The sequence below is a fragment of the Pituophis catenifer genome, unplaced genomic scaffold (assembly GCF_029215685.1).
Source record: "Pituophis catenifer annectens isolate HBS135680 unplaced genomic scaffold, rPitCat1.0.hap2 SCAF_7, whole genome shotgun sequence".
Classification (NCBI taxonomy): domain Eukaryota; kingdom Metazoa; phylum Chordata; class Lepidosauria; order Squamata; family Colubridae; genus Pituophis; species Pituophis catenifer.
The window spans coordinates 20055445-20080903 of record NW_027256887.1 but is presented as its reverse complement, the minus strand read 5'-3'; the positions used below and the strand labels follow the sequence as shown (position 1 = coordinate 20080903).

At 34.4% G+C, this 25459-nt stretch overlaps 1 protein-coding gene across 1 annotated transcript in view; it reads left to right on the top strand.

Moving 5' to 3' along the window:
• PLXNB2 (plexin B2) overlaps nucleotides 1–25459 on the top strand; it is a 110028-nt gene that overhangs the window by 7618 nt on the left and 76951 nt on the right. The window contains exons 5-11 of the mRNA XM_070947750.1: nucleotides 4696–4822; nucleotides 7858–8008; nucleotides 11659–11770; nucleotides 12743–12845; nucleotides 13752–13853; nucleotides 20601–20693; nucleotides 22628–22709. Coding sequence (XP_070803851.1) covers nucleotides 4696–4822; nucleotides 7858–8008; nucleotides 11659–11770; nucleotides 12743–12845; nucleotides 13752–13853; nucleotides 20601–20693; nucleotides 22628–22709 — 770 coding nt within the window. The remainder of the gene's footprint in view (nucleotides 1–4695; nucleotides 4823–7857; nucleotides 8009–11658; nucleotides 11771–12742; nucleotides 12846–13751; nucleotides 13854–20600; nucleotides 20694–22627; nucleotides 22710–25459) is intronic.

The following is a 25459-nucleotide window of genomic DNA, read 5'->3' as shown; positions in this document are numbered from 1 at the left end:
CTGGTGCTCCAGCACGCGAGAAGACCAGCTAGCCGCCGTGTATGCGCATGCCGGAAACCCAAACACCAGGTGGCGCATGTTCCTGTTTGGGTACTCAGTGCTGAAAAGGTTGGTCATCACTGGCTTACAGTCAACAAAAGCAACAGGATAAAAGTATTAAAACATTATCTTCAAATTAATAAAGATGAAACGGAAGTGAGATATAGCCACAATGTTTTCAAACACTAACTGATAATTTACCAGAAATATAAACCGATTGATTAGAAAAGTTATCCTTAGCACATTAGTTTTGGTTTTATGTTTATGCTTTCTTAGATTTATATATCAACTGCCCACTGGAAATTCAGTACCATTTCTCTTGTTTAAATTTGTGCAGCATACAACATAATACATAATTAAAAAATGAACTATTTTAGCTGTCTACACAATTGCTGTGATTTCAGATAGGTCTCTTCTGGGTTAATTGGAGATGTAGAAGATTAAATCCTATTTCTTGAAAAACCTGTGCCATAATAACAAAGAGCTGTTTCAGAGAGAGGATCTCAACATATCACAAAAAATAAATCCCAGTAGATGTTGTTACAAACACAAAATATACAAACGCAACCTATATATGCACATATAGGTTATTTAAATTTACAATTGTGAGTGGAGAGTTTTTAGGAAAACTTTAAGAAAGATTATATTTCCAATTTGAATAAGTTTTCATTTTATATACAGAAGAACCTCTGGTCACGACTATAATTCGTTCCATAACTTTGGTCGCAAACCGATTTGGTCATGACCCAAACCTAATTTTGGAAATTTGGCACTTACCCAAAAAAAAATGGCGCAGAAGGGAAAATCGGCCGCTATTTGGTTTTACTGTTTCTCAATTTTTTTTCATTTTTAGAATTCACAATCAGATGAACTTTCTAAGCTTTTACATTGCAATTTGAAAGAAAAACACTAGTTTGTGTTATTATTATGTTTTGTCGCACAGTCAGCCAGATGTTTAGACTGGATTTGGCATTTTTATCCACCATAGGCAGATATTATTATGGTATATCATACAATCAGTCAGATATTCATACTATATTTGGTATTTTTTGACCGCCTATTGAATCCTTCCCAAGGGCTGGGATAGGCACGTGTGGGTGTCTGATGCTGTTACAGATATTGTCACAGGATGTAAGCTGTTCTGAGTTAGGCTTCCTTTTGCATGTGACTGATGCTGATTTTGATCAATGCCAATGGTGTTGAAATAGTGCTCCAGATGTTTGGGATTGCACTCAAGAGCCTATTACTATTGGTACTATCTTTGCTTTATTTTTGCCCAATTGTTCTACTTCTGTTTGCTGGTCTTTTGTGATTTTTCTCTAGTTCTTACTCTTCCATTCTGCTGTCTGCAAGTATTCCCATGTCAACTATCCAGATTTCTTATCCACCGTTGTTAAGTCTGGATGTTATATGGCGGTGCTTGTCTGTTTGAATTTTGAAGTCTCAGAGTACATTAGCTTGTTCATTTTCCAATATTTTGTCTATTTTGTGGGCCCACCAGTTCTTGCTCACATTATTATTATTATTATTATTATTATTATTATTATTATTATTACTACTACTACTACTACTACTACTACTACTACTACCATTAATTCTGCCAGTTACTGAACAATCTATCACTTGACTGAAGATCAAGCATAGTAATTAAATGATATTTCAGAAGTATGCTTAAAATTTGCTGAACCAAACGTTTTGAATGTCTCTAGGCTTATTTTTAATCAGTAACAGAAGGAGGTATGGGTCTAAACTCTGTTTCTAAGTACAAGTTAATTAACCCCATGGCAGAACCAAATGGGATTTTGTGATGTGAAGTTCATAAACTTGGCACATAGTTTACTTAATTATAGGAAGGGGCTAGGTTTGGGGGATCCTGCTTCCCCTCTAAATATATAGAAGATTTCAGGAAAATTACCAAAAAGCTTACAGTAGTACAGTGCCAATGCAGACAGTCTGAAATATTTGGTCATTGCAACTCATAAAATATGAATAAAGCAATCACATTTCCTGGAAAAGTAGCTCTCTTTTTTTTGGCTTCTGGTGATCACTTTTCTCCTCATTATTTTAAGGTATCAAAGATCTATGCAGGAAAATGTATGGTTTGATACATGTAGTAATACCAAGTCAAATCTGTGAGTGGTACCAACAACCATCAAAGAAGAGGGTATCACTGGTCTTGAGGAAAGATTTAAGACAAAATTAAGAAGAACCACATTAAAAAGATCAATTGCAACATAGTTTGCTCAGGGATGTTTCAAGAATGTACTAGAAGTTAGAACCTTAAAGCAGAACACAGTGAACATAAAATTTATTTCTTGTAGCATTGGATTATTTTATTTTGGTTACGATGGTATAGTTAATACACTACATAGAAAACTTGTAGTATTCAAGTGGAACTATAACTCCCGGCACTCACCAACATTGTCCATGTCATAATTCAAATCTTGGATTAGGACCAAGGTTCCCAGATTCAAATTCTTAAGCAGTTATGAAGTTCACATGGTAAACCTAAATTAAAAAAAAATCTCAAAGCAAAAACCTCTAATAAGAAGGAAAAAATGGATGCAACATATGCTGGACACTTGGAAAAAGCATAAAATACAAATATTAACAGTTAAATATGAAATAAAAATAATACAATGGAGACATGCTTACTTTTTAAAAAAAATATTGAGGAATATTGTGGCATATTACAAATTTTCTATCCTCCTAAAATAGGAAATTTGAGCCTAGAGCTCAAATTGGGGATTTCATTTGCCAGTAGTAAGAGCAGTTTGATGCAACACAGTATGTGGTAGATACTCATTAGTCTTAAGTATCAATAGTGATAATGTCCTAATTACGAAGAGACAGCTATTGTACGCTGCCAACATTTTATTTTAGTGTCACAGTTACATAATCCCAGTTTACATGTGTTAGATTCCTACCATGCAGATTATTAAATTATTCATTCATTCATTTTATATGCTAGCCTTACTAGGTAGACCAGACGGGAAACACTACCAAATCAGCTAATTCTACTTCATTGTAAAGTTATATTAACAAGTCTGAAGGTACAGTTCTCCTGCGGTCTTCTTTACAAAATTGCGGAGGGTCACTTCAGAGTCTCTTGCTCTACCCACTGTCCAGCTGCAGGCCAGTTGTCTCTTATCTGATCATTCCCTAGGTTTCGTGGCCCATTCTCACAAGGCCTTTCCCGCACACCATTACATTATAGTCATCCATCTCTCATATGTGACTCTGGGCAGCTCACAGACTTTAAAACAGAAAACAAAAAAATAGTTACAAATAAACAATTAAAACTGTTAAAAACAAATTCAAACAGTGAAAACAGAAGGCCCACTGGTTTCATTGCCACATAGACTTGGCAGAAAATCTTGGAGGAAGTTCTAGAAAATCACTGTCATTCTGAGTAGACATTACTGAACCTATTCAACAGTGTTAGCTTTTTCCAAAGATATATGCCAAATAAAGTTTTCTATAGTCCAGGAAAATTTCTCGTAACAAATCTGGAAGTCATGTGACTCTGCCTAGAAGAGTTCAAAGTAAGATTTCTATTCTATTTCAATTTCTATTCTACTTTGCTACATAATTAAAAATATACTTGATGTCTTGTATTAAGAATGTGATCTTTTTTTTAATATCCAAGAAATAGAGCATACTAAATATGTTAGAAAAATCCCCAAGACAATTCAACTAGAATTTGCAATTCAGGAGAGGTAGCTTTCAGGATCACTCACACTGAGCTGCAAATAAAAAGTTTTTGTCAAGTGTGCCATTCGGTGTGGGTTTAGTCTCATTGATAATTAGATCCTTACAATCTCCCATAATATTTTCAGTTGTCTAGCTTCCCTGTTTCTCTTCATGAAGTTTAGGTCTGCCACAGCTGTTGGTTTGCCATCCATCTCAAAAGAGTTGTATTAATGGAATCTATTCCTGTAGAATGCATATATGGTTGTTTCATTGTATTTTTATTTTTATTTACATTTCATGAGTATGAGGCAATAATATATTCAGCCACCCAAAGTCACAGTAAATTTAGATGGGTTCTGCTGCACTCAGCTCTATTTGGAGTTCTCAGTGCTATTCTATTCCTTAAAATTATTGACAAAACCTGAAAGTAGATCATATCTCAAGAACTTTGTTAAATTCATATTCTCTCCAGCAATGAAAAATAACCAATTCCAAAGCCAGAAATGTTTGCTTTTCTCTGTGGCACAGTAAGAGCCTACGGAGCTAAGCCTCAGGCTAAAAATAAAGAACTGATGACAAATTTGAAAAGTGCTAAAGAATAATCAAAACAGTCCAGATTTATATACTTCATAAGCAGTTTAGCTTCTTAACAGCTAAAGCTACTTTTCCATTATATGTTTCTTGAATATTAGATTAGATTTTCCAGTACTGTACAGTAAATTGTATTTAAGATAATTATTTGTACATTTATTGTTGTCATTTTAAATGCTCATAGGTAATTATCTTGTCTTAAAGAACAATAAGTAAACTGAAAGAAAAGAAAAATGAAATATTAAACATTTAATGTGTGCCATCTGTCATTTATCAATTTGCATAGGTTTGAATGTCATTTCATTTTGACTGAGTGCTGAGTTAAAATTTTTAATTACTTTGGATAACATTAGGCTTTATTATTTATTCCAGATGCACAAGGAAAAAGGACTGTGGAAGATCTGCTAGGGAAAATAATTGGCTTTGGAGTCCTAATGGTGTTTGTTTGAGTATTACAAGTGCTAATCCTCAAAATATGAGCCGGAAAGTTCTGAGCAAGGTAAATGTGCAATGAATTCATCATAAATATGAAAAAAATAAGTTTGGGAGGGTAGGAAATAATTGTGCACACTTGTTGCATGGTCATACATAAAAGCAGTTTAGATTATTCTAATTACTGTTATTCTTTGTGATTGTTTAATGTGGTGGGTTTTTTAAATTTATTTCTGAGAAAATGCATGTTTTATACAAAATCTTGAATTTCTATTTTTGTTTTTCAAAACATCTGGATGCAAAAAAAGGTGAAATTTGCCTGTACCCAAGAAATTGACAGTTTAAACAGACATCTACAGAGCTATATTTTGAGTTATGAGAGGCACAAAGGTAGATTGACTTAAGGATTCCAAGTTTTGAGAATACCATATTTTCATAATATCTGCTTAGATACAGACTTGGTTCCAAAGTACTAAAACAAGCAAATAAATTGGTGCGACTATATCCTATGGCTTGTCTATGACTCTTAATATGCTCTTAATATAGTGTTAATCAACCTTGAGATCTTTAAGATGTATGGACTTCAACACCTAGCCAATCTTGCAAGCTGATTAATTTTGAGAGTTTTTGAGAGTCCACATGTCTTAAAGTTCCCAAGGTTGAGAACCACTCCCGTAATATCTGAGAAAAAGGGTCATGCCACTTTTGCAGACTAGCCTTCCAATCAGAGCTTAAACTATAGCTAAACAAGTCAAAAATATTATGAGAACCACAACTATTATAATAATAACCCTGTAAACCTAAAACTTTGAAAAGAAAAACCCAGAATTAAGTACTAAAGCAGATCCTTCTTAGGAGATATAATCTAGAATTAGATTTACTGGCTATTTCTAGTACATCCAAGAGACAGAAACATCTGTTGTTGACATATCTTTAGTAACTGTGCATTTTGCACAGAATGATCAAGAGATTTCCTGTTAGATAATTCCATTGTTCAAATGGTAAACTACAATTTGGGAGTCCTCTGCAATTAGGTATTTATAAGGATACAGAAGCATGTTGTGGTGGGTTAGCAATTGAAGACTCAGCTTCAATAAGCAAAGTATCTTGCTGAGATCATCATTACTATAAAGCAGAAAAAATCCTAAATCATGAATTTAATTTCTTTAGAAAGATAGGATATATTTATTCCTTTCAAGACAAAAGTATTATACTGTACTTGGGGGAAAAGGGTTACAATGAATAGGACCAATGTTATATTGTGATTAATTATAGTACAGAAAGATAGCATCTTTTCATCTCTTGCTCATTCCCTGACTGTATAGTTACATTTACCCATTCCCATGGCTCATTTTTTCAATGTTATGATTCCTAAAGGCAAAACCCTCTTACTTGGGAAAATAGGCCACACAATTACTTAAAACACACAGCAGTTAAAGGTGATGGCAGAACAGAATGGAACTGTGAAGTCTAACATGTTGGGAGAAGACATCTTAGGGAGCTAACCAAATCAATGTACTTCTTATCCCATTCCATTCTTTCCTCACCTTTTTTGAGGATATTGATTTCTTAAGGTTGTAGAAAAAATTAAATATTGGGGTACTCATTCTGCAGTGCTTGCAAAGCAACCAGGCATCACTCTTCCTCAGAAAACATCTTAATATTTGTCCTTCACCAAATAAAATGTTGTGTTGGCTCTATTTGATGAGAAGTTTGTCTTTGTTGTCCTTTCAGAATAAGTTCCTTGATTATTTCCAGCCTGACTTGCAACTCCCGCTGTGTGTTCTGGCTTATGCTGTTCTGTGGACAGCATGCTTTAATTGTGCTGGAAAAGTTTAAACAACTTCTGTGCTGAATAGATGCTACATTTAGGCTGAAGTGAGAATTCAACAAAAGACTTGTTGTATTCTGTAGAGACATAAAAGCATGAAAACAATGGCTTATGTCGTATTTCAAAAATATGCAGGGCAGGTTTTTAGGGGACAAAGCATCTTTGCAAGTTACACAGAGAATTCCATCTAGAAATTTAAAAAGAAAAAGTGGAAATTCATGCAGATTTATTCAAATTATGTTCTGCTGGGACCACCCTGTTGTTCTTTTTACAAGAATGAGGCAGTTCCAAAGGTTTATCAAAGTTTATAAAAAAAATTAAAGCAGACTGTATTATGTAAATATGATGACAACACAAGAGTGCATGGGTGAAATCTGTTAATAGCTTGGTTTGATTTCCATAAAATCATCAAAAAGTATTATTCTTAAAAGTAGGAAAAAAAACATTCCGATATAAAAAAGGCAAAATTTATCAGTACATCAGGTTTCTTGAAATAACATAAGGTGTCATTTGAAAGTCATTTTATGAGTCCTTGCTGAAGTACTCTCCTTGGAAATACCCTGTTTCCCCGAAAATAAGACATCCCCTGATAATAAGCCCAATCAGGCTTTTGAGCGCATGCGCTAAAATAAGCCTCCCCCCAAAATAAGCCTCCCTGAAAATATTTAAATGCAGAGCTGGAAATCAGGTAAGACAGCATGAGGAGTCCTATCTTGCTCCATGCACCCCAAAATAATAAGACCTCCCCAAAAATAAGACCAAGTGCTTATTTCCAGGTTCAAAAAAATATAAGACAGGGTCTTATTTTCAGGGAAACACAGTAGCTAACCAAATATATGAAGGTACCTTGAAAATGCCTTAGATAGCAACAGATGGTTCGTCTAGAAAGTTATTGGAAGTATTCCTACCATCCATTGGTCTGTGTGATAGTAACTGGAATCCAGTAATATCAAGAGAGCCATAATTATCTGTGATATAAACAAGATCTACTTCAACTAGCAAACATCTCTACTGAGATTTCTGCCCCAAACTTTTCAAAATTTGTTCAGTGCCAAGTATTGAATCTTTAAGCTTTTGTATGTAAAGCATGTGGCTGCTTTCCAAAATTTATACAGTTATGAGTAATCCATTAAAATGCCACTATTGTTACATCAACTTTATGCATTGATCAGTTTTGCTTTATTTTTGTACAAAGTTTTACTGCTGCACTTCTTTGTTGCTCTGTTAGAATCTGTATTGTTTCTAAGTATTGTTCGTTATTACAATTCCAGGTAGAATTTACTATAAGCCCTTTGCCAGATTTAAATGAAGATGACCAGCTTTGGTGTCAGTTTGGTGAAATGAGGCAGCAGGCAGAGAAACAAGGTGATGCTGTTATCTGCCAACCTCCAAATCAAATTCCTCCAACAACCAAAGGCCAAGGTAAAGATACAGCTGAGCCCCAGGTTTAAAGCTCAAATCCAAAATTTGAAGCTACTATTTTAACTGCTTGAAACCACAAATGTTGTGTGGGTTTTTCTGTGATTCATTTTTCTTGGCCTTAGTCTAAGAATGGTGTCTTTAACATTTTTCTTCTTAGAAATATTAATAGCAACTTGTCTGTTAATTCTGTTTCATGCATTCCAGGCATATTTGGCTCCCTTATTAATACATTAAGTATTACAAAAAAAGCTAAAAGGTGAAGGATGAACTTATCAATAGGCATTCAATTTCATTTGGACTAAAGCCTGCTGCAATTGAGTTGTTTGTTGCCAGTAAACATTGGGTTATTTTTAAAGAAACATCAATATAGTAGTTACTCTTGATAGGATAGTATTTCTTCCAGAGGATGCATAACCTGAGGATCTTTTCCGCATTCATGATTCTTGCTGAAATAGCAAATGTAAGACATGGCTAGGGAGACCTTTGTTCAGTTTCAGCTGCTGCACTGGTTGTGTCTCTTATCTTGAAAAAAGATGCCCTGGCAACGGTGACTCATATTCAGTTCACCACATAGTAAGATTACTATAATACTCTCTATGTCAGAATACCCTTGGAGATGATTTATAAACTGTCTGGTTCAAAATTTCATTGACAAAACTCCTGATAAGACTCCTATTCTATCTATAAGACAACCATCAGAATGTAAATACAACTATTTTCAAAGTGCTATTCATCCACTTTTAAAGCATTGGATTATATCAGACAATGATATGTCACGTTAGAATCTATCCATCCAATTCATCTTGCACACAGGACTACTGAACTTCCCCATCCCCATTCCATGCAGTTATAGCAATAGCAATAGCACTTAGACTTATAGACCGCTTCACAGTGCTTCATAGGCCTCTCTAAGTGGTTTACAGAGTCAACATATTGCCTCCAACAATCTGGATCCTCATTTTATCAACCTCGGAAGGATGCAAGGTTGAGTCAACCTTGAGCCGGTGAGATTCAAACTGCCAAATTGCAGTCAGCCAGCAGTCAGCAGAAGTAACTTGTAGTACTACATTCTAACCACTGCGCCATAGGCTATGGATCAGATGCTAGGTCTTCTCAGTGGTATCAACTATTCTTTGAAATACCCCATGCCCAAAAGTAAGGTTGACTTTCTCCATCCTTTTATTTAGGATACAAGTTCAAATTTTAATGGACATTTGGCCCCTAGTTTGTCCTGGTCATTACATATTTTATTGTTAATTTATTCAGTTAAACTTTCTATTTTGTTCTGGGTATACTGATTGGGTTATCTTCTGCCCAGAATCCTAGTTGATTGGGCCAGGTTATGAATATAGTAAATAAATTCACAAATAGTAAACCCCAAAGATTATGCTATCTGATCTTCTCAAATTTGCATTCCAGTATCTATCCAGGACAGCAGGTTGAAAACGTTGTCTTAAAAGCTATATCATATGGCAAAACCATTGGTTGACTAAAGCCAAAGTTAATAGTTGACCTAGATGCCATTTCTATCTTGGGTGGTAGAATGTCATATAAATGTTTCTCATAATTTCCAGGATAAAACAAGAATGTCCTTTACACAATTTGCCCCAAAGAAAAATGTATCTTGGGTTATTTTTCACTGTAGATTATACTTTGGGAGATCAGACAGTGGCTGCTTCATAAATATTGAACATACAAGAATTTCTGTTTGCGCATTTTTCTACCAAGTTAATAGTGCATGCCTTCTTATATAAAGCCATTTCTTGCAAATTGTTACAAGTGGTTTCCTGGGGGGAATGTAAGAATTAGTGGTTTCCTGGGGAATGTAAGAAATGCTTCTAGTCACATTCATTTCTCCTGAGAAGATTTGATCAATGCAAATGATAAATTTGTTTTGAAAGTGACAGTTCTGAATTAACTAATGTCTTTAAAATATATGTTCAGTTTCCAGTTGACCTCTGAAAATATGGCCTAAAGTGAAAAACATCCAACAATTTTCACTGGAATTTTTCATGAAGTGAGCTTAAATCTAAGCTGTCACCACTTTTTCCACAAGCTGTTAGAGGAAAGCAGAGTTTGAAGTTGCTCAATAGCTTGTGAAATAACTTGTCAGAGGATTTAATGATTTCCATAAGAGGAAGAGCTAGGAGTCTCATTGAGAAAGCCTCAATTTCTATAGATCTTCATTCTTAATTCTGTAATAATTCAGATTAGCAATGTATTAATAGAGGAAATATGTGCAATATATTAGTGTTTTTCCAAAATTCTAGTCTTCAGTTATTATTTTCAGAACAATTTGCTATTTGAGAAGCATGTTTTATTCATAAATGACTTGAGCAACATATACTTTCCGTATACAATCTTTGTGTGTATGTTTGTATTTATTTTTGAATCCATGTATCTTATTAAAAACAAATACAAGCAAAGTATTTTGCTATTCTTTAAAAGCATCCTAAATTTCTTCAGGTTTTCATATAAACTTGATAAAATGATTCTGATTTTTTTAAAAGTCACATTGACTTTTCACAGGCTTGTTTAGAAATCTGAAATAAGTTAGCGTGTTTTAATAAAGAGCAAACAGGTGCTATAACTCACACAAGGTCCAAAGCACTTCCGACTAATCATTTTTGAATCATTAACATAATTCAAAATCTAACAACAAAGATTTTTTCATTAATAGATTTATTCATACATTTTGCTATCTATCTGTGGTGTTTTCCTGGTGGTGTAGAGTAGACTATTGCAGACTAACTGTGCCCAAAGTCTGGAGTTCCATCTGCACAGGGCTAAAGGTTGACTCAGCCTTGCATTCTTCTGAGATTGGCATTCTTCTGGGGGCAATATGCTGACATTATTTTTATTATTATTTATTATTATTTATTATTATTTATTGAAGGGACTCAGGGCGGTGAACAGTCGAAAATTAAAATAACATACAATATAAAAGTTAAGATAACTAAAAATAAATTAAATTAATCGGCCTCCCAATTTAAAACCCCAAGCTATACAATTAAAAACTAACCCATAAAACCTCTTCAGGCCAGGCCGGCTTGCTGAAATAAAAACGTCTTCAGGGCCGTACAGAAAGTGCGGAGATCCGGGATCAGCCGTATTCCGGGAGGTAGCTCGATCCAGAGGGCGGGTGCTCCCACAGAGAAGGCTCTCCCCCTGGGGGCCGCCAGCCGACATTGCTTGACCGACGGCACCCTGAGGAGGCCCTCTCTGTGAGAGCGTATTGGCCGGTGGGAGGTTATAAACAGCTCAGAGTACTGTAAAGCGGTATGAAACAGTTTATAAATCTAAATGCTATTGTTATTGCTATTTCTTTTTGCTTTTATCTGACTGCATTTTTCAATAATAGGAAGTTTACCAGTTTTGGGGGGGAAAAACATTTGTGCATTGTTAAAGCTTGGGATTCTAAAATATTTTAACATACCTATTGTCATCAGATTTAATTTTCTATTAAGAAAGAGCCAAAGATTCATGCCCTAAGCTCACAAGTTCGATAAATGCTTCAGTAGGCTATATTATTGGAGTAGACCATAAATTGAACCAAGCTATATAAATTATAAAGCATCTTCAATCAAATTAATGTGGTTTTTTGGGTTGGGTTTTTTTGTTTGTTTGTTTGTTTGTTGTTTTTTTTGTAGATTCTGTCCTGGTTCTGGTAAATCTAACCTTTGGAGATAATATATTTTTTGCATCGGGTACATACCCTTTTTATGACTGTGGAGAAGCTATAAATCGTATTGAAAATGAGCCGTAAGTATTTGGCTGCTGAACTTCATTATACTTCCCCTTCCCATGCTATTTGCACTCAAATATTATAATAATTAATGCCTTTGATTTCGTTGTCATGTTGTTCAAAGAAGAAGACTTTTCTGTGAAGTGTCAGCAAAGGTGATACAAACTATACCTTGACTTTTTCTATAGCTGAGGGCTTCTGTGTCTTGAGTAGAAAAAAAGTGTTTACATACTGGGAGAAAGACCTCACTTGCTTTCCTTGAAGCATTTTTGGTCTGACCTTTACTACTCAAGCATCTAAGATCAGTCTGAGTTATCTCCTTTGCTTTGAGAAAAATATAAATAATTATCTTGATGAGTTAAGGAACAATTGATGAATTGATGAAGATGAATTTTGGTTGAAGATGATTATTGGTCCAATAGCGTGATATACAAGTGATTTCTACACTTGTATCTTGATCACAATGGTAACAAACCATTGTTCCAGCCCTTTGTTCTGGTAGAAAAACTGCAGGCATAGTCTCATATAACACAACATTAAGATTTCTAACTGAAATCTTTGCGATCCCATTAGCTCTTTCTTAAGTCTTTATATCAGAACATGTATCTGCGTATCTGGAAGTTTGGAGAGATATCCTTGTTGAACTCTTGAGTTAGCAACAAGCCATTATGTATTTGTGATATAAGGCAAACATGTGATTTGCTGTATATGAGAATGTCTGTAGTGATCCTGTTTTCATCACCATAAACTAGTTAGTCTTTTCCCAGAATCATATTTTAGCTGTGGGTTTAAAGATATAGCTGGCTTAAAGAGTGCATTCATGTACTCAGGCGGTAATGAATATTTTCTATCCATCAAATGACATTTTTGTCTCTGAAAGACTGCAAGATTTTGGATTTTTATTAATATACAAAATGACATTGTAAGCTATTATTAAAAAGGAGCCAAAGAGCATGCAAACTAAGAGCATTTCTTATTTATTCATGTAGGTGTTATTCCTGTGCAAGCAGTAGATGGAATTGCCAGTGGGACTGGAAGAATCATGTCTGTGAAGATGCTTCTCTAGAGCAGGATGTGATTAAACAGAATATGGTAAATGTTGTAAGATGGAATCTTATTCAAGACTTTGGCTGAACATAGTTTTGATAAAATGAGATAAATGTTTAGTATGGGCAACAACCTTAAAATTCAAATAAAATATAATTACTGTACAGAACTGTATTAAAAGAACCTCATAGTAATATTTCACAGCCCAGTGAGCATATAAAGGAATAAAATTTAGAAGTTCTGCAGGTAATATTAGGATAGCAATCAGCTAATAAATCAGATTGATAGTATATCAGGCAATACACTATAAGATAACTATATTGGGAAATTTGTCCAATTGCATTGCAAAGAGCCAAAATCAGAGTAGATTATGCTTCACAGAAAAAAGATATAGACCTGTTTAAAAATCCCCATCATTCAAGAAGCAGGGGCTACATGAATATGACATACCGTGTTTCCCCAAAAATAAGACCCTGCCTTATATTTTTTTGAACCCCGAAATAAGTGCTTGGCCTTATTTTTGGGGAGGTCTTATTATTTTGGGGTGTGTGAAGCAAGACGGGGCTCCTCTTGCCATCTTACCTGATTTCCAGCTCTGTCTCCCTAACCCTAACCAGAGGAAATAACGGGGACCGGCTGTGCATGAGGTTAAATATTTTTGGAGAGGGCTTATTTTTGGGAAGGGCTTATTATCAAGAGATGTCTTATTTTCGGGGAAACACGGTAGATATCTGAGTTATAATTCTGTGCCCTCCATTCTTTTTCATAATTTACTTGAAAGGATGGAAAGTTTTCAAATATTGAGTAGTAATTCAGGCATTCTAGCATACAAATTTGTATGCTTGTAATCAAATCTAGAAAAATAATAATAACACCAAAAAGTCATTGTGCAAAGCATATTCTGATATATAAAATTTCTGTACTAATATGTATGAAATGTTTGCCCTCTAGGAAGAAGAATGTCCACACTTTTTAAATCCCAGTCCTGAAATAATACCAATGGAGGTCTCAACAAAAGTTTATTTTGAAGGAAAGAATCTAGATAATTATCAGGTAAAATTAAAAATTCGCTAATATGTACTTAAGATATAAAACCTGATAGTTTGTAATTCCCTTGTTTAAAAATTAAATGTCACATGTTATGAGGAGCCTTTTAGAATGGAAATAATACATAATTTATCATGTAATTTTTAAAGATTGTTTTGATGGATAATTTAAAAATATCTTTACTAGATGAAAGTTATACATTATCACAATCAGAAGTTCCAGTGTGGTGTAGCACTGTGGGGTTTCGCTGAATTTCATCAGCAGATGAACCTGTACATCTATCTATAGGGATTCATATAGAGAGCTGCTTTGCATGTTAATGAACGCTTCTATAAGGCTGGAAATTTGATCACTGTTGTATTAGAGTCAGTGATTCATTAGAAATTGATCTGTCTGCAGATATGATTAAAATCCACTTCCATGCTTTAGGATGATGCAAACAAAACAACACATGGTAAATCATTTTTAAACAAAATGTGTTTCTTATGAATGGACATATCCTAAGCACTGGTGTTTTTTCTGCACAATATTTATGATTGTATTTATGATTAATATTGAGGAATAAAGTATAGTAATAGTCCTCAGTGCATATTATGTACACTGTAGGATATATGAGAAAATCTGTAAGGACTTGCCTCTCTTCTCTCCTTAAGAAAGCAGAACTCTTAGAACAAGCATTACTTCAAAAGGAAACTTTTATTGAGGAAAAGTGATAGCAAGGGTAGTAAGACAGGATCTGAATTTTCCGCTCAAAGACCATTAGATTCAACATTGAAAAAAGCCCCTCCCATATCTCCAGTCCGAGTCGAGCCAATCCACAGGTGTGAAGTTGTTTTGAGAACTCGAGCAGAGAAAGGTGATAAGAAGTTGTTCTCAGGCCCAGCTATTTCTTCAGAGATGAGACAAAACAGATTGCAGTTCCCTCCTCCTCTCTTGCCCAAGCAGGTACATCAAAGTGACAGGAAAGCCAGAAACAGGAAAGGGTTTTTTAAGGAGCATCCCTACCTCCCCACCGGAGTGGCAGTATCCCGATAGGAATACTGATTCAAAAAGTGGATGCTCTTGAATTATTTGGTGTACTTTCAATATTAATTCTACCAGAATAATACTGTCTCTCTTTTGTTTAGGTGCCTGTTTATTTCATAGATGGGATCTCAAATTTAGCTCTTGCTGTTATTTTCCTTTCGTTTGTTTTCTTATAAGATTCTTTCAAATAATCTTCTTATTTGATGATAATGATCACTGCCTTAATAAAGTCATTGTCAACTCTTAGCAACCATACAGAAAGAATTTCTCCATGATGATCTATCCCTAAGATGGTCCTTCATCTCTTCCAATGGTGCATTCATTGCTACTGTAATTAAGACTATCCACTTCACTACTGATTGTCCTCTTGTTCTCTTTCCTTCCCCTTTTTGTTCAAGGTCACTTCATCAGGATAGGGAAAATTGTCATAAAACAATAACGGGGAAAAGTTTACTCAGATGTAGAATCGTAACCAACATATGAATTCTCCAACAATTGTAATTCTCTTTCTTCAACTTGCTCCTCATCGACTGATTATGCACTTTTGCTTGCTTCCAAACAAAAGTGCAACATTTTTGTTGCAAGTAAAGGCAAAAACAAAAAAAAACAAAAAAGCAAAAACAATGTATTTATCATTAGCACAAAATATTTTGACTGCATAGCCCTATGCCTATAGAATACAGTACATATTTTTGCAAAGAGAATCTGCTAAATAATGGCAAAATAATTTTGCCATTATCAGAACATGCTGGTGGTTCAGACTTCACCAAGAATACATATTATTTGTATAATGATGGAATTTCTTCCTTATTTTTGTGCCATTGACATAGATTATATACAAGGAATTATTTTAGGTTAAAACTACAAGGTTACTCCAAATATATCACAGAGGTGCCCTACTGATGTTAATTAAGTTGAAATGAGTTAATTAAATGTGAAGACACAAATCGGATTGAGGGTTCTGTATAACTAATGTGATATCTTTTCAGGAGCAGGAATTTAAAATCTGACATTTCTTTGGGCTCAAAATGAGGAGGGAGAAAGATTACAATAGTCTAATTGCGTTGAACTTGCAAACCATTTCCTGTCTATCTTTTTATTAAATTTTGCTTTAGATTAAGATATTGTATTATGTAGAGTTTTATTTTTATTTTTAGTATTTTATATACCAGAACTAAAGCCTCTGTTGAATGATCAGAAACATAACCAATTTTTCCCATTAGGCATTTGGGATTTACATTTGTCATACTGCTGCTAAAATGTTCAAGTCTAGACAAAATGAGTCAGTTTGATATAGAGGTTCGAAAGTTAGACCCGTTATGTGGATTCTATATATATGTTTAATGTTAAATTTATTTGAAATTTGGATCATTTGATCTCCTTTTTATACACCATTTTGTTTCTTTTTTAATTGTTGTTAATGCTGGATGTATTGCTTAAAAGTATTGTAAGAAGGGCGGCATATAAATCAAACTAATAAATAAATAAATAAATAATGTATTTGCATTTTATTATTGTCAAACAAAATTTTTAAAAAAGTTTGAAAGTTAAATCAAAGCAAGGAGCATATGGTTAATCTCCACTTGCATGTAAAGTTTAGTAGATGATTTTAACTCTTAGCCTATTTTATATCCTAAAGGAAATTTTAGAGGGTTGTGGAAAATAATCATGTCTGCTACTCATAATAACTGGAAAGCAGTTATTCAGTAGTCAATAAATATGATTATTTTACTTGGTGTTTGGTAAAATGGCAAAAACTGTGAAATGATATCAACAATACTTAAAATTCAAGTAACCATTACATAGAACATAATCCTTTAAGCTTTGCAAGTTTACAAATATTTTTGTAAAATATTTGTAAACTTGTATAACTTTGCAAATATTTGTGATCTTGCCACATTTTGATCCACAATTACCTGGCCAGAGGAAAAGTCCTGGTCAGTGTTTATGCATGTTTTGCTAAATGAAAAACAGAAAGTTCATAGTCATTTCCTTTGTACCGGAGTAGTAGTGTGTTTGGTCTCCTAGGTAGACCAAACTATGAAATCAACTCCACAAGAAGATAGGATGTAATTTTATTTAGTTTGGCTATCATTATAGAAACTTTCATATCTGGTTGTGCTGTGTCTATTCTGATTATTGTTCAGAGATTTTATTGAATCTCTTCCAAACATTATCTGGACTTCAAAAAATGTTTTAACTCCTTTTGCCTTGACAAGAGCTTCTGTATATCTCCATCAAGGTCATTTTCCTTACTATTTATGTTCTGCATGATTAGCAATTAGGTTATGTCTGTGTGAATGTGAATAAAAGCAATTGACCTTTAAAAGCCTTACCAAAGATCTTTGAACTTACAGAATTTTCCTGGGGGGAAAAAAGGGGCTGGGGAATTCTCTCGGTCTTGAACCCATCTGTTCAGAATCCCAATTTTTGACAAATTTTGACAAATTTTAGATGATAAGTTTTTATCATTGTGGCTTACCAGGTCATCATTATCTTATTTAAAATCCTTTGAATTAATCTATATATTCCTCTTTCAGTAGTCAAATTTGCATTATATTTATTATTATTAATTTGCATTAAATTGTAATTTCTGTAACTGTTTTGTTTTTATTGTTTATCTTCATGTCTTTCTTTGGAAACTAAAAAGTCATTCAGTTTGCACGTATTATAATTAGGAGTTTCCTGGAAACGTACTTACAAGCCTCCAAGGATGGCTCTGCTCAAATGTCTCTAAAGATTTTCAAGCTACCTAATAAATAAGAAACAATCATCACCTGAATGTATTTACAACTCCTCTCCTTACCCACAGCTTTTAGTGCTCAGTGGCTTAGTTCACTCTCAACAAAGCTATTTAAACAGCTAGTAGCTGTATTCACATAACGTGATAAGCTTGATTAGATATAACTTTCTTAGTATGTAATGCAAACCAAACTTGTTGGCAGCTTGAATGAACCCAACCAGAGTGTGATCATGTGCAAAGGATAAGGGCACATACGAATATTGCGTTTAGATATCACTAATGTATTGATTTTAAAAGTTACTTTTATTTGTACAAAATGTGTTTTTTCTATGACTTGAGTGAGATGTTTAATCTTCTATTAATGCTGATTTTAATCTTTAAAAAGAAACATTTAGAGCCATAACTTCTTTTAAAAAATTGAAAGAATTTCAAGCAACAATTGAGATCTCAGTTATTGCTGATTGATCAGTAACGGGCATCACAACCTATAAGGAGGTACATGACACTCCTGTTCTATACATAACTTCACAAATTAACAAGCAATATACCGGTATATAAAATTCATCACTATCAAAGAGACTATCCTCAATGTATTCTAACAGTTAATATTTCAATCCAGCCATTCTTAAACTCAAAAGGTCCTCAATTTTACTGATGTAACAGGCTGATGGTTCTTATATCAAATTAAGATCAAGATGAGATAAAGGACATTCTTGATGAGTCCCACAAGAGGTCTTGATAAATGAAGAGATAACTTAATTTATAGTACATTAGCAAAAGAAATAGAGTAGCATATTTTTATCTTTCAAGTAGCAAATTTGTGTTGGTAAAATGCTTGGTATAGAAAATCCTATTGTGTACCCTATCAGATGCCTTTTGCACATTCAGGAGGTAGGAAAACTCTCACTCTGATTTCTGAATGTATACTCAGCTTGTTCAGGATGGATATTTTTGTTCAATCATGTTTGATTTGTAGAGATTTCTGGGACAAGCCTCTGCAGTTTTCTTCTCAAAGTTTTTCAGAAGTGGTTCGCTTCCTTACTAAGGCTGAGAGAAAATCACACACCCAAGGTCACCCAGTTGGCTTTGTGCCCAAGGCAGGATAAGAACTCACACTCTCCATTTCTAGCCTGATGCTTTAATCCCTAGACCAAACTGGCTCTCTATTTATATGTTTTATATTTATACATAGGAAAACAAAGATTATAATATTCGCTGTTATCTGTTTTCTATGAGCCAAGGTCACTATTAAAATAAAAAACAAACTTTTGCTTTTATTATATAGTGCCTGGAGGAAGCGAACCAAAATACTATGATAGGTAATATCTGACTTTGATTAAGTTTCTCTTTGTTTAATTAAGGAATTAAAAGGCTGTTAGTAAAAATCATCCTAACCTGCACACAATCGTGACAATAAATAAATAAAAGAGGAAGTTAGTTTTTTAATATACCAAACACAAACCTGCTAATAAAATTTTAATATTTTATACCATCTTCCCCCAGCTGGTCTTGTGTAATTTCCTTTGCATTTCTACTTTGGATGATTCAAAATGAGTTTAATGGGGTAAAACTTTAAAGTTATCATAAACATTTATGGTATTTAGTGTTAAACAATAAAGTATATTTTAATGGATATGAAGAAAACATGCTTGGCACACTTTGCAGATTGTTAGAGTAGACTTGACAATGAATGGCCTATTTTAGAGAATAGGTTATTTTTCAACAAAGGATCTTTGTCAAATATAGCAATAGCACTTAGACTTATATACTGCTTCATAATAGTTTACAGCCCTCTCTAAGCAGTTAGAGAGTCAGCGTATTGCTCCCTACAATCTGGGTCCTCATTTTACTGACCTCAGAAGGGTGGAAGGCTGAGTCAATCTTGAGCAGATCAGGATTGAATTCCTGACTGTAGCAGATTTAGCCTGCAATACTGCATTCTAACTACTGTGTCACCAGAGCTTCTTTATACCAAATATAAGTATTTATTATAAAGACAAAATACTATAATAGACTAGACGCTTTAAAATTGTCCATCCACAGTTAGAACTGGCTCAATAGGCAGAACAAGTATATAAATGACTTGGACATAGTCTTCATCAATGCATTGTTATTGTTTAAGTTATACTAATAATTAGTTATACTAATTATTTCTAAGTGTGTATTTTAGATAAATGCAAATTTCATGGAACTTTTGGGAAGTCAGCCACCTCTGTAAACCTCTTTCCCAGACACAACACAGAACATTTCATTATATTAGTTACAAATGTAGTTTTTTCCCACCCCGGAAGTGGAATTTATTGTTGTGACCCAGGCCCAAGTAGGTAGTAATCAACACAAACAAACAAACAGACTTTATTAGAACAGCTGAGAATTAACTCATTCTCAGCGTAGGCCAAACTAAATTAAAACAAACTCTTCATAACACAAATTCTTCAGTCTAATCACCAACCTTGGTATAATTAGGCAAACTGCCAAAGGCTTCTCTTGGCAAAAGTTCAAAAGCAGAAGACGCCAACAAGAGATAAGTGCAGCAAGACTATCAACGTTGTTTTCCGACAGAGCCCAAGAGCCGTTGCTGGTCTTTTAAGCCTTATGGGAGGGGCCAATCATCTCTTGCCCCTACTTCCGAGTCATCCTCTTTGCTTTAGCTGCTCTTGCCTTCTGGCAGATCTTCTCATACGTGCACTAGGAACAGGCTCCTCCTGTTCCTCTGCCTCTCTACTGTCAGTCTCTGGAGGCTCCGGAGTCCGTACATCACTCCCCGATGGCCCTGGCCCCATCTCTGCCTTTGACGCAGAGCCCTCATCCAGGCCTACCCCAGCCTCCAGGACTGGCCCATGTTCTTCCTCAGCCTCATCGCTGTCCGACTCCGCTGCCAGCTCCTCAGGCTGCTGGCGGACCACAACATTTATATTGCTCAATAAAACTCCTTTGATTTAATGATGAAATAAATAATATAAGTCAAATATTTCTTTTCACAGGATAGAACTTTCAAAATTGGAAATAATCAGTTTGAATTTGAGACCACAGTGGAACAAAGAGAAAATGGAAAATATTTCTTTGAAAGCCCAGAGGTAAACATTTTCTTTTTTTAAAGAACAATTTACTGTTTCTTTCTCTTTTTCTCTCTTTGCATTGTTATAGAACAATTAATCATGTCTTTTTTAAATGGGAGTGTAGTCATAGTTAGGTTGATTAAGAGGATAGTAGATTCACAATGAAGTTGATTTCATGTAATATTGGGAAAGTCCTATTTTTCCCCTGTCACCTATAATTGGTATATTATTGGCCATGTTCAGAGAACTGTTGACAATATTTTTGTGTGGAGAGAAAATGGCATTGATTTCCTGTTGGTGTGTTCATAAACAGACTATTTATGAATGCTCCTTTTGATCTCATGTGGCAGGAAATATGTCATCTTTCATATAACATATATCATATGCCTCCTGCAATGGAGGTAAGAAGGTAGAGGAGGTTTGGTTTTGAAGACCTATCTAAGATAAATTATAAACTCAGCTTTTGATGTCATTCAAATGTTCTCTGTCGGATAAAATGTACTTACGATAGTTATACATATGATGGAACAGATGGTTCTAGAAACTCTCATCCCATGAGCTTTTGTATGGAAAGAAAATTTATAGTAATGGGAGATACTTTTAGAATGTAAAGTATATTTTTTGTCTGCTTTATTCATATTTTTTCTTAGTTCTTTGAAAGCCACATTTCTGAAACAAGAAAATAAATATACTTACGGGTATTTTTCTTTTATAGCCTAGCTGAGTAAGCACTTTGCTTCCACTTTATATGGTCCTAGAGTTAGTAAGTAAAACTAAATGTGACCCAAGAAACATAGAAGTATTGTTTTCATATAATTCATGGTTAATTTATGGAATACACTGCCACAAAATGGGTAACTTAAAGGACCAGAGAATGTTGGTGCAGGTTAGGACTGCTTTCTAGCAATGATGTTTACATATTGACTCCACTATCCAGAGGCAGTATATTTCTCAATAATAGTTCCTGATGAATGAAAGTAGCAAATTCCAGAATTAGTTGGGACTACATACAATAAATACTTTAATCTGTTTCTAGAATAGCTCCTCTGTTTTCCAAAACAGAGTAACATTTTTGGTGCATTTATTGGCTTTCTGCTGCACAATTCTTTGTGTGTGTGTGTGTGTGTGTTGGAAAAATATAACTATGAATATATCTACTTAGGTGACTAATATTGCAGTAGTAGTAAACCATTTAGTTTTAGATATATGGCCAAAAACATTGGATAATTTTTAAATGAAATTGATGGTGATGGTGGTTAAACACTCAGCTAGATATTTAGGCTGGATTTGACATTTTTATCTACCCATTGAGTCCTTCCCAAGGACCTAAGATAGGAAGATGATGTTGTTCAATGCTGTTAAAAGTATCATCACATAATATAAGCTGTTATCAGGTCCAAGCCCAAAGACAATACAGTGAAATCCAATTGAGCCCAATCCAAACTATGCCTAATGGACAGATTCTTGCCAAAGTAAAGTTACAACCGTCTAAGTTACAAGGTATATCCCGACTAATTTTAACTTGTCAAACTAAAGTTATATAACCTTCTAAATTACTAGGTATATCCTTAGTATTCCCCCCTCCATAAGAAAGCTCTGTGCTGGCAAAACTCCGCTCTCCGCTTCTCCGGGTGCACATTCCATCACAACTGTTCCAAGTAAAATTGCCTTTTGCAATTGACTGATGGTGATTTTGTCAGTGCCGATAGTGTTCAAATGATGCTCCTGTTTTGGAATTGCATCCAAGGGGCCTATTACTATGAGTACTATTATTATTATGGTTTGATTACACAGTCATTTAGACTGGACTTGGCATTTTTGTCCACTTATTGAATTCTTCCCACGGACTTGGGACAGGTAAATGTTGTTGAATAATAATATTAAAAATATCATCCCAGGATGTAAACTATTCCAAGTAAACCTGCTTTTTGCAATTTTTTTTTTATTTTCAGATTACCAATATTGAAAATGAAACTCTACCATTGAGTTTATTCATTAAAACAGATAAAGATAAAATTGATAGCAAGTTAATTGGTAAGTATCCAGCAACCAAAAATGAAAAAGAGAAATAGAAATTAATGCGAAATATTTTCATTTCTCTAAGGTCGTATCTTTTCAGAGTTGTCTGTTATTTAAATGATGAATATATACTTATCAAAAAGATGAACAATTAGTCACATAAATTGAAAACCACGATAGGTCAAAATTACTATACAGGTAGTCCTCAACTTAAAACAGTCCATTTAGTGATGGTTAAAGTTACAACAGTACTGAAAAAAAGTGACTTATGCTGCAACGCTTAACAACTGTTGCAGCATTCCATGGTCACATGATCAAAATCCAGCCATTTGGCAAGTGACTCATATTTATAACAGTTGCAGTCTCCCAAAGTCATGTGATCCCCTCTTGCGACTTTATGACAAGATGACAGACTCACTTAACTACCATGTTACTAACTTAACCACTGCATTGATTCACTCAACACTGTAGCAAGGAAGGTTGTAAAATGGAGCGAACTTAACTTAGAACAGAAATTTTGGGCTCAAATGTGGTTGGAAGTCGAGGACTACCTGTCATTATTACTATATATCAAGAGGAGATTAAAGCAATTGTTAAACTTTCTCATATCATTTGCAAGTAGGGTGAGAAAATAAAAGAAATGTCTAATAGTTTCTGCAGTTTTATCTAATTCCTTCCAAGTTCTGATATATTACGTCTGAGTCTAGTCTAACCCCAAGTTGCTATTGAAACTAATTCTGTGTAGAAACGGCCACATTTTCTTTTCTCATTTCAGGCATTCCACTCTATAGACAATAAATCAAGATTTTTGTTTCTTTGTGATACTATTACCACTGCCTTTTTAAACTTTAGATCAGTATGCATGAGGGTATTTTTGATTACAATCTAGAAGTGTTTTTCTGAAAGCATAAATCCAGCCAGTGTATTTCATGGCTGGGCAGGAGGGTCGATTACAATGAGTAATTAAACTTGACAGAATCAAACCATAACCTTCCAAAGCCATTTTAGTAATCCTTTTGCTGGAGTTCAGTGTCATGTGTATCTGATATGTCCATATTCCTAATAAATCTTACAATCTCTAGCTGTAATTACGAGCAATAGTAATCCTTTTTAATGATTGTAACAATTTCTAAATAAATATATTCTTTTTAAAAATATCCTCTCAACCCAAACAGACTACATCTTATTATTTGTCAAGATAAATGAACCATTGATGGAATGTATCCACCTTAAAAAAAATTGTAGCGTATGTTTTACTAAGCATTCCCAAGAAAAAATAGATAAATATTGTGCAGGTATAGGCTGCATGATATCCAGCTGCCAAAACCCCTTTTTTCCCCCAAAATTAAAACTGGGGATTGGAGCAGGGATTAAGTCTATCCTTAATCTCCCCCAACTCGGAAAATGGCATTAAATCAATTGCTATTTGGGGTTATTTGGGGTTCTTTAGGAGAATAAGGCTAGCGATTGAACTGGTTTACTTCACAGTTTTTAAACTCTAAAAAATATAAAATGGAACAGGAAAAAAATCAAGCCAACCTCATCACACAATCAATGCCACCCATGATTAAGTAACAGTAACATTAGAGTTGGAAGAGAACTTGGAGGTCATCTAGTCCAACCCCCTGCTCTCATAGGACACCTATACCATTTCTACCGTGTTTCTCCAAAAAGAAGGCCGGGTCTTATTTTCTTTTGACCCCTGAAAAAATGGCTAGGCCTTCTTTTTGGAGGGTTCTAATTATTGACTCACCTCGCGGCAGTAGCACCGACAGCCCCATCCAGCAGGAGCCCGCTGTTGGCTCACTTCTTCTGCGGCCAATTGCCACCACTTGCACGCATTGCCACAGCCTCTGTTTCGCCTACAGATACTATATATGCTCCTGTTTTATCTTTTTTTAAAATCAGTTGGAAATAACAGATTGCCATCTATCTAAATAGCTCGTCAAGCTTAGAGAAAGTATAAAAGGAAATGAGAAACAAAGTGGGAAAGATTTTTTTATCACTACAATCCTTTTTTATGTGTATGTGTATATTATTACTAAATTTAATAGCTGGATGTAATTACATCATTAAATCGATCACGTTGGTTATTTATCTTTATTATGCATATTTCTATATTACCCAATTCTCAAGACTAATATTTACTCAGAAGTAAAGCAATTATTGCATTTCCAACTGTAAATGAATTCCTTTCTTTCGATCGCCTATTTTAACTAAAGGAAGTAACATTGGTATCTAATACTTTTTTTATAGCCACTGGAGACTTTGAACAATGTTAAATTCAATATAGCCCTTTTATCCTTTGTCCTGTTTTATCAATGGTCTCCCAGCTAGAATCTAAAAACGATGGATGAGGGCTAGAATCTAATGTCAGGCTTGCTGCTGATACATTTAATGAGCTGATCAGTAACAAAACTTATTAACATTTTGAGCTCTGTATCTGTATTATATATAGCTGTGAGGACATTCAGTATATTACAAGTCTAATTTGAAGACGGTTTGAAGGCTGGCTTTTGCAGACACAGGAGTCATTCTCATTTCTGCATGCCCAGATGAAATATATTTTGAATCACTTGGTTAGATATAGAGGACTTGCAGATAGATTTCTGAAATACAGATTTTTGAAATGGAGTTCTCTCAGCCTCTGTCATGACTCCTATCAGTGTTCCCTTCAAATGGATTATATGTACATATCCAATTCAGAAGCTGAAATCAAAAACCCCCAAATGATTTCCATTAAAAGCATATGCCTTCTATCAGAA